At 38.2% G+C, this 10,284-nt stretch overlaps 1 protein-coding gene across 1 annotated transcript; it reads right to left on the bottom strand.

Annotated features, from left to right (window-relative positions):
* Nucleotides 1-600: 600 nt before the first annotated feature.
* LOC137822838 (uncharacterized) lies at nucleotides 601-9,806 on the bottom strand. The gene is made up of 2 exons (XM_068627842.1): nucleotides 7,309-9,806; nucleotides 601-1,276 (listed from the first exon to the last, which is right to left on the bottom strand). Exon 1 carries the CDS (start codon nucleotides 9,184-9,186, stop codon nucleotides 7,333-7,335), a length of 1,854 nt encoding a protein of 617 aa, XP_068483943.1. The 5' UTR covers nucleotides 9,187-9,806; the 3' UTR covers nucleotides 601-1,276; nucleotides 7,309-7,332.
* Between the last annotated feature and the right edge of the window lie 478 nt (nucleotides 9,807-10,284).

Consider the following 10,284-nt stretch of genomic DNA (forward strand, 5'->3'; position numbering starts at 1 on the left):
CACCTCAAACGTCTCGCTCAAAACCTGGACAAACTCCAGATATGAGGCCATCTGAGGGTCTTTAGCCTGGTATTCTCCTGTGACTTGACCTGTGACTAACAAGGAGTCACTCTTTGCCAGCAAACCTCTCGCATCCATCTCCTTAGCTAGCAGCATTCTAGCGATCAGGACCTCATACTCTGTTTGGTTTTTACTGGCCTTGAAAGCGAATTGTAGGGCCTGCTCAATCAGTAGCCCATTTGGCCATTGCAAGATGACACCAGCCCCACTACCCTATTCGTTGGAGGAACCGTCTACAGAGAGTACCCATATGAAACCTGCTCCTTCTTGGTGTGTGGCCACCGAGGAGAGCTCTACCACGAAGTCAGTATAAACTTGACCTTTAATAGGGCCTCTAGGCTCATATTGTACGTCAAACTCCGATAGCTCTACTGTTCATCGCACCATCCTTCCCGCCACATCTGGTTTCTGTAAGCCTTGCAAATTGGAAGGTATGTCATCACTATTACAGTGAAGCTCTGGAAGTAGTGGCGAAGTCTTCGCGCTGAGAACACCATCGCCAGGGCTGCTTTCTGATGGCATTTTCATGAAGTTCTTCTTGAATCAATGTAGAGTATGGGGCGGAAGCAATGAATGAGAGTGAGCAAGATCCTCCTAAGAGTGGTGTTGATCTTGTAGGTGCATGATAAGTGTGGGTATTGGGTGGTTCGGCCAGCCCAAGGGAAAAGATGAAGGAATTGAAGTTTAGAGCCTAGGATTCTAGGGAGAAGCAAAGTTGAGCACAAATGGGCAGCATAACTTTACTCACAATAAACTTGAAAATACAAGGTGTAGGCTCCTCCTTTTATAGGATAAGGAGGACCATAATGCAACCCTAATGCTAGCCAAATGAAATGTAAATGTGAAGCACATGGGTGCACATGGCACATGGGTGCACAAATGAGCACATGGGGAGGGGTGTGTCTAGTTTTTATGCTCACCCCCTCCATGGGCTTTCTAGACCGGTCTTGGTAAATTTAGAGGTTTTTTTAGAAACTCTAAGTTTACCTAGGTTGGTGTTTTAGGTGCCAAAATTAATTCTAAGAAAATTACAAATAAAGTTCCTATGCTAATTTTGACAAGAAATTAAAGTCTACTCTACACTAGAGTTTATGGCATTTGAACATGTAAAAGAACGTCTTCTTGGATCCTCTTGGCCATAACTCTATGGTTGGCCCAAATCTACCCTTTGGTGGGCTTGCATGTGGGCTTGTGCTTGGGCCTCTTCCATCATCCCCTCCTGATGGAGGAAGGCCCAAGCTCACCACACTATGAAAGCCAAGCTTCCAAGACCAAGACCGTCTAGCCTTCACAAAGAAGCGTCTAGCCTTCCAAAAGGAGCGTCTAGCCTCACAAGGAGCGTCTAGCCTCACAAAGGGAGCGTCTAGCCATGATGAGGAGCGTCTAGGCCAAGGCTACATGAGGAGCATCTATGAAGAGTCCTAGACCGTCTAGCTTCACACACACAAGGGCCAAAGCTACGGTTTGGGAGAGAAAAGGCTTTGTTGCATAAAAGGCCCATTAGGGGTACTTAGTAAGATAGGTAGTGTAGAAAGAACTTTGTGAAGGAAACCTTCTAGAACCTAGGGTTGTGTGGCCGGTCATTGCATGGCACATGGCTTAGAATTTAGATTTAATTTTGGTTTTCTTTTCCTTAGAAATGTAGCTTAACATTTAAGCCCAAATAGCCTATAAATAGGAAGGCTATCTCTTTGTATTTCACAAGTTTATTTGAGTATTGTTATGCTGCCCATTTTGTGCACTAGCTATACTTCTCCTAGAAATCTAGGCTATAAACTTCACTCCCTTCACCTTTCTTCATAGAGCTGGCCGAACCTCTCTAATTCATACTCATCATGCACCTTCAAAGCCATCATAACTCCTAGGAGGGCTTTGTTTCACTCACCCATTGCTTCCGCATCCATTTTTACTACTTTGATTCAAGAAGAACACATGAAATGCCATCATTTGGTATCATGAGCTATTGGTTCTTCAAGATGAGTAGCTTGTCTTTTTAATTTCAGTTCTTCTTTATTTTCATCTTTGTCATTTCAATTCCTTACTTGTCTTGCTGTTTTTATATTTTAATTTGTTCTTGGTGTGCTTTGTGGAAGATCCAATCCAAGCACTCTTGTTCATTTGATCTTGAACAAGTTCTTGTGCAATTTGTGATAGGATTCCATACACCTTTGTGTTGCTATTTTTGTTTTAGGCTTTGAGTCTTTATTGCTTTCATTATTTTGCTTCATATTATGCTTTGAGTCTTTAATTTTCTGAATCTATACATGTTTTGTCAAGTCATGTTCATCCATATTGTCAACAATTCATAGTAGTCCTTTTATTTGGCTTAATTGTTTCTTGATTTTGGGTCTCTTTATATTGCTATAATCTGCTGTTATTTTGATCCTTTGATGCTTTTTATTTTTAGTTTGAGTTCATAATTGTGTCTTAGTTCATACACAATTTCCTTTCTCACATTTTCCATTGTGTTAATTTGGTTATCTTGCTGTTTTCTTCCAGTTTTCCAGAGTTCCCCTGTAACACCTCTCTGTTCTGGGCTGTTTTGTTTACAAAATTTTTTCCACCCATAGGAAAATTCTGAATTTCTGGAAAATGCAAGTTTAAGGTGTTATAGAAAAGACAAAAAAAGAATGAGGTCAAAAGGAGCAACAGAAAAAAAATGATAAATCTCACAAAATCAGAGTGCGAATCTTGAGCGTTACAGCTGGCCTAACTGCACACCAAATATTAAAAAAAAATGGTGCATGCGTTTTAGGTGATTCCAAAGCCAAAATTTAGCTAAGATCCTGAATTTTCTTGTATCCAAATTTCAGAAACAAATTTTACAATTACAGCTCAGCATAAATCGGGGAACAAAACTGTTTTCTGGCCCACAACATTTTCCAGTGGTGCTGTTTTTTTTATTTGGTCATCTAATCTAGTGCTTTTCTTTAGGAATTCCTTTTGTGTGCCAACTTTTATTGAGTACCTTTAATTGTTTGCTTTAATTCCTTGAATTTCTTTCTAAGTTGTCATATTATAAATCCTTTTGGTGGTACTGTTTTCTTTCAATTAAATTTGTTTCTTGCTTTTGTTTCTTGACCTCTCATTTTTGGGTGCTGGAATTTAATTCTCTATTGGTGCTTATGTGCATGGAAATTGACTTGGTTTAAGGTTAAGCCCTTGTGAATAGGTGCTGGAAATTGGAGAATTAAAGCCAACTTTCTAAGGAGGAGTCAAGCTAAGGCCGAAACAAGCTTCTTGAAACAAACACTACAAACACCTAGAAGATCAACAATCAAGACAACAAAGAAAGTGCACTAACCAAAAAGAGGAACAACAAAGGGGGTTTTCTTATCTCCTTTACAACTTGGTTAATTGTTAATTACCTCTTTTAATTACGTTTTAGACGGTGAGTGTGTCTTCAAGGGCTCAAAGTGTCCAAGAAGCCTCACCTAGGGCCGAATAGCATAGTTATTTTGCTTAGTAATTTGTTGCTTGTTTGAACTTGTATTTCTTTGTTTCGGTAGAAACGTTTTGCATGTTTAGCTTTGTTTAACTTTGTGCTATACCGACTAGTTTTGCTGCATATCTAGCTTACATAGTTTTCTTGCTTTTTGATTTCTCAACTTCTTGTGTTTTAAGTGTTTTACTAAGAGAAAATTTTGTGTGAAGTCATTGGAGGAAAGTTTTTGGCAAGGAAAAGGCTTGGTACTTAAGTAGTCCATTGTGACTCACCTCCCTTACCTGGAAAACTACCTTCTCTAGCTTTCCTAAACTTTCTCAAAGTAAAACATCTAACTACACAAAGTTCTAGCCATGTCTTCTTCTCCTCATTCTCCAAAGTCTATGGAAAGTGAAGTAAAATCTTTGAAAACCCTTTTAAAAGAGGTATCCCAAGCGGTACAATTAATTTCCTTTAGACAATTGGAGAATGAAAACAAAATTAATGAGTTGGCTAGAGCTCAAGAAGAGAAATCCCAAAAATCTAAAAAATAAAAAAAAACAAATACTCATGCATCACAAAGTATTGCAACTCTAGGGGAGGGAAGCCTTAGAATTAATGATTACTATCAACCACCCCCTAGAAGAACTAGACAAAGGGAGCAAGAGAGCCCAAAGGAAGTAAGGGTAGACCTACCTCATTTCTATGGTAAGGAAGACGTAGAGGCCTACCTAGATTGGGAGATGAAAGTAGAGCAACTCTTTGCTTGCCATAGGGTGAGTGAAGAGAGGAAGGTACCCTTAGCAACCCTTAGTTTCCAAAGCAATGCCATGTATTGGTGGACCTCTTTAGAAAGAGACCGACGTCTTCATAGGGAGCCTTCCATAGAATATTGGAATGACCTTAGGGGAGCCCTAAGACGTCGCCACATACCTTCCTACTACCATAGGGAGTTGATGGACAAGCTCCAAAGACTCCAACAAAAGAACTTAAGTGTGGAAGAGTATAGGCAGAAAATGGAGCTCTACATGATGAGAGCATCCATTAGAGAGGAAGAAACCACCACCATATCTAGGTTTCTAAGTGGGCTCAACCTTGAGATAAGAGATAGAGTAGAACTATTACCCTATCAAGACTTGAATGATTTGGTTCAACTTTGCATTAAAGTTGAACAACAAAATTTGCGCAAAACTTCAAGTCAAATGGTGGGTTCTTACTCCAACTCTTATCCAAAGAAAGACTTTAAAAGGGAGGGTAGTACACCTAGAGACGAATCCAAAGAGCCTACCAAACCCTTGGTGAAAGATGCCTCCACCCTATACATCCGTACTAGGGACACCAAATGTTTTAAATGTTTTGGAAGAGGGCATGTGCAAGCACAATGTCCAAACCAAAGAGTTTTGTTTTTAAAAGGGGAAAATGAATACACAAGTGGTGAAGATGAACCTAGTACCCAAGAAAAAGGGGAAGGAGAAAGGATAAATCCTTTGGAGGGGGACTTATTGATGATTCAAAGAATCCTCCACAATCAACCTAGTGCATCCATTGAAACACAACGAGAGAACATTTTTCATACTAGATGCAATGTTTTAGAAAATATATGCTCTCTTATTGTGGATGGTGGGTCATGTTGCAATTGTTGTAGCACTAGATTGATTGAAAAATTAAAACTACAAGTAGTTCCTCATCCAAAACCTTACAATTTACAATGGATCAATGAGGATGGAGAACTACGTGTAGACAAACAAGTGGAGATCGAGTTTTCTATAGGCAACTACAAAGACAATGTTTTATGTGATGTAGTACCTATGGAAGCTTGCCATATCTTATTAGGTAGACCATGGCAATTTGATAAGAAAACCACGCATAATGGTCTAACTAACGAGATTTCTTTCATCCACAAGCATAAAAGGTTTGTACTTAGCCCTTTACCACATTCCCAAGTGGTAAAAGACCAAATGCAAATGAAACACAAAAGGGATGAAGAAAAAATAGAAAAAGAAAAAAATTTTGGGAAATAAAAGGCGTGGGAGAATAGTGTTCCTTCCCACAAGGTCATCCAACAAGACAAGCACCTTGAAAATACCATTACAAACATGCTTCTTGTTGAACAACCTAGCCTTCCTTTTTGTAAAGGAACACCTGCAAGCATGAGCACAAAAGAAAAGTCTTTAAAAGAAGCTTGCATAGATCAAGAAGGAGAACTCATGGGGCAAAAGAGAGTTGACCAAAATCTAGAGCTTTTAAGAGGAAAACTTTTGTCACCCATGAGCAACAAAGTTCAAAGACATTACTTTAGGTACAACCCTTGTTTTCAAACTACACCTAAAGCAACGTCCCACGAACTCTATCCTCCTTCACCTTTTGTAAAAGATCTTTGGGAAGACACACATTCCATTTTAGCGCTTCCTAGGACAACAAAGGGTTTTTCTTTCTTTAAGGATGTGGATAACCTCTTCCTAAGAAATGTGACAAGCCTCCATGATTTATTTTCCAACCTAATAGATAGAGCTCCAAAATTTGAAAACATAGCTCTTTCTTCTATGTTTCACGAAATCATGAGAGATACTCACAAATCTTGGGATAAGAATCCTTTCCCTTATAAGCATGCATACAAAGGAGTAATCCACAAAATTACTCATATTTCTCCATTCGAAGTTGTATGTGTTCTATGTCCTCTTGCCTTTATAAAGTTGTTACTCTATCTTAAAAAGATTATGCCTAAGGGAAAAGTAACTCCTTTTGAAAATTTTAGAAAACATAAGAGGATTAGAGGGCACCTACAACCCTCAAAAGGGAGGTATTGTGAGAAGTTGGCCACAACAAAAGAAAAACAAAAATGGCAACTTCCCACATTTATTTGTTTTTCAAAAAATCACCCTAACTCCTTTGCTTTGTTTCAAGGGTCACATAGATTGACATTTGATCCGGGAGGACACACCTTGATGAAGCAAGAGGCTGCTATCCGAGATCAAGAATGCAAATCTGAGGATAGATCTTCTCAAGCCGGAGGAGATGATGGACACCATCCAGCCACAACCACCCCCTAAGCAAAGCCTTGGATTTGAGGACAAATCCTTTTTCAAGAAGGAGGGGATGATGGAGGAAGGCCCAAGCTCACCACACTATGAAAGCCAAGCTTCCAAGACCAAGACCGTCTAGCCTTCACAAAGAAGCGTCTAGCCTTCCAAAAGGAGCGTCTAGCCTCACAAGGAGCGTCTAGACTCACAAAGGGAGCGTCTAGCCATGATGAGGAGCGTCTAGGCCAAGGCTACATGAGGAGCATCTATGAAGAGTCCTAGACCGTCTAGCTTCACACACACAAGGGCCAAAGCTACGGTTTGGGAGAGAAAAGGCTTTGTTGCATAAAAGGCCCATTAGGGGTACTTAGTAAGATAGGTAGTGTAGAAAGAACTTTGTGAAGGAAACCTTCTAGAACCTAGGGTTGTGTGGCCGGTCATTGCATGGCACATGGCTTAGAATTTAGATTTAATTTTGGTTTTCTTTTCCTTAGAAATGTAGCTTAACATTTAAGCCCAAATAGCCTATAAATAGGAAGGCTATCTCTTTGTATTTCACAAGTTTATTTGAGTATTGTTATGCTGCCCATTTTGTGCACTAGCTATACTTCTCCTAGAAATCTAGGCTATAAACTTCACTCCCTTCATCTTTCTTCATAGAGCTGGCCGAACCTCTCTAATTCATACTCATCATGCACCTTCAAAGCCATCATAACTCTTAGGAGGGCTTTGTTTCACTCACCCATTGCTTCCGCATCCATTTTTACTACTTTGATTCAAGAAGAACACATGAAATGCCATCACCTCCCTCTTGAAAAGGATTTGTCCTCAAATCCATTGCTTCTTCTTCTTCATGGCTAGGGGAATGGATGTGGCTGGATGGTGTCCATCATCTCCTCCTTCTTGAGAAGATCTATCCTCATATCTACAGACTTGATCTCGGATAGCAACCTTTTGCTTCGCCAAAGCTTGTCCTCCTGGATCAAACGTCCACCTATAGAAATAATCAAATAAGGCATAGGTGTTAGTTTGCAAATTAATTTTACTAGGTTGCCATTTTTGTTTTTCTTTTGGTTTTGGCAACCTTGGACAAAGTTTCTCTTTTAATGGTTGTGTGTGGTCTCTAATCATCTTATGTATTTTAAAATGTTCATTTGTGGTTACTTTCTCTTTAGGCATAAATCCTATAGAAGATGGTAACAACTTAAAAGGAGAAAGATGATTGAACCCACACATAACTTTAAAAGTAGAAATATAAGTAGTTTTGTGAACTACTTTATGGTATGTTTGCTCACCTCTAGAGTTGTGTGTGCACTTCATGATTATTCTAGGCATAGTAGAAAGAGCTAGATTTTCAAATATATTTTGACCATGCGTTTGAGGATGATAAGAATTTAAAGTGTGCAATTTAGTTGGAAGTTTTCCAAAGGAAATCCTCAAATCATGGTTTGCGAAATTTGGAACTCTATTCAACACTATGCTTGAAGATAAACCATGAAGATGTATCACTTCTCTAGAGAAGAGTTTATCCATAACCATGAAGATTGAATCACAACCTTTTGTTGTCCTAGGGAGTTTTAATATGAAATTTATATCTTCCCAAGGATCATTTGCAAAAGGTGAAGGAGTATAGAGTTTATGAGACATTGCCTTGGGCGTAGTTTGAAAACAAGAATTGTACCTAAGGTAATGTCTTTGAACTTCTTTTCTCATGGGGGACAAAAGTTTTCCTTTTAAAAGCTCTAGAGTTTTATCAACTCTAATTTGTCCCATGAGTTCTCCTTCATGAAGACTCTTTCTCTTATGTGTAAGGATAGTCTCGTTGTGACAACCATTGTTTATAAGGATTTGTACACTTTGCAATGGTTGTCTCAATAAGACATGACAAGTTTCTTTAGGCCCTACTTCACATAAAAATTTGTTTTTGTAGATGCTTATAAAAAACTTGACATTCACTTGGTGATATCCTAGCACATATGAGAAATAATCTATTTCATTTTTATCTATGCAAGCTTCTTTTAAAGACTCTTCTTTTTCACTTAGGCTTGCAAGTGTTCCTTTACAAAAGGTAAGGTTTTGAGGTTGTTCAGCAAGACACATATTTTCAAAGGTATTTTTAAATCTTTGTTCTTGTTGAATGACCTTGTGGGAAGGAACACTCTTCTCCCACGCCTTTTGTTCTTCAAGGGTCTTCTCATGCTTTTCTTTTTCTTCTTTTTCTTTAGCTTCCCTTTCGACTTCCCCTCTCTTCTTTTGTATTTTTCTTTCCTTTCTTTCTTTATGGGAAGCAAACAATTTTTCTACCCTCATTTCCCAATCTAGGCAAGCTTCTATATTTTCTTTTCCATGGAAATGGGGTTGTTCTACCCTAACCTCTCTTGGGTTTTCTTGTTCTTTTCTATCTCCTCTATGTCTTCTAGGGGGTGCTTGATAATAATCATTTACTCTAATGCTTCCCTCCCCAAAAGGATCATGATCTTTATAGATATATGCATGAGAAGGTAATTTTTTTAGAATGTGAGACTTCTCATCCTTTGCTTTAGTCAAAACATTAAGTTTAGTCTCACTCTCCAATTGTCTATATGCAATTGATTGCACAGTTTGTGAAACTTCTTTCAAAAGAGTTTTTAAAGATTTTAATTCACTTCCAATAGACTTTGTAGAATGAGAAGAAGAAGACATGGCTAAAGCTTTGTGTATACAAGTATTTTACCTTGAGAAAACTTAGGAAAGTCAAAGAAGGTAGTTTTCCAGGTAAGGGAGGTGAGTCACAAAGGACTACTTAAATACCAAGCCTTTGCCTTAGCCAAAAACTATCCCTCAATGTCTTCACACAACTTTTTCTTAGTAAACCACTTAGAACACAATTAAGTTGAGAAATCAAATTTTCAATGAAAAAAACAATGCAAGCTACTAATCAACAAAGCTAGTCGGTTTAACACAAATTTAAACAAAACTAACCATGCAAAGCGTAGCTATGAAAACAAAAGAGAAGCAATTACAAACAAGTAACAATTACTAATCAAGAATGCTATACTATTCGGCCCTAGGTGAGGCTTCTTGGACACTTTGTGCCCTTGAAGACACACTCACCGTCTAAACGTAATTAACAAGGTAATTAACAATAAACCAAGTTGCAAAGGAAATAAGAGAACTCCCTTTGTTGATCCTCTTTTTGGTTAGTGCACTTCCTTGTTGTCTTTGCTTGTTGATTTTCCAAGTGTTTGTAGTGTTTTCAAGAATGCTTGTTTCGGCTTTGGCCTTGTCTTCTCCTTAGAATGATGGTCTTTAATTCTCCAATTTCCAGCACATAGCAAAGGGCTAAACCTTAACCAAATCAAGTTCCCATTCACATAAGCACCAAAGAAGAATTAAATTCCAACACCCAAATTAGAGGTCAAAGAACAAAAGCAAGAAACAAATTTAATTGAATAAAACAGTACCACCAAAAGGATTTAGATTATGACAACTAGAAAGAGATTCAAGAAATTAAAGCAAACAAATAAAGGTACTCAAATAAAGGTTGGCACACAAAAGAATTCCTAAAGAAAAGCACTAGATTAGATGACCAAATAAAAAAAAACAGCACCACTGGAAAATGTTGTGGGCCAGAAAACGTGTTTGTTCCCCGATTTATGCTGAGCTGTATATTTAAAATTTGACTCTGAAATTTGATATGCAAGATATTCAGGATCTTATCTAAAATCTGGCTTTGGAATCACTCAAAACTCATGCACCATTTTTTTTAATAAATTTTGCAATTTTGGTGTTCGGTTAGGC

Source organism: Phaseolus vulgaris, chromosome 9 (genome assembly GCF_000499845.2).
Source record: "Phaseolus vulgaris cultivar G19833 chromosome 9, P. vulgaris v2.0, whole genome shotgun sequence".
In the NCBI taxonomy this organism is placed as follows: Eukaryota; Viridiplantae; Streptophyta; class Magnoliopsida; order Fabales; family Fabaceae; genus Phaseolus; species Phaseolus vulgaris.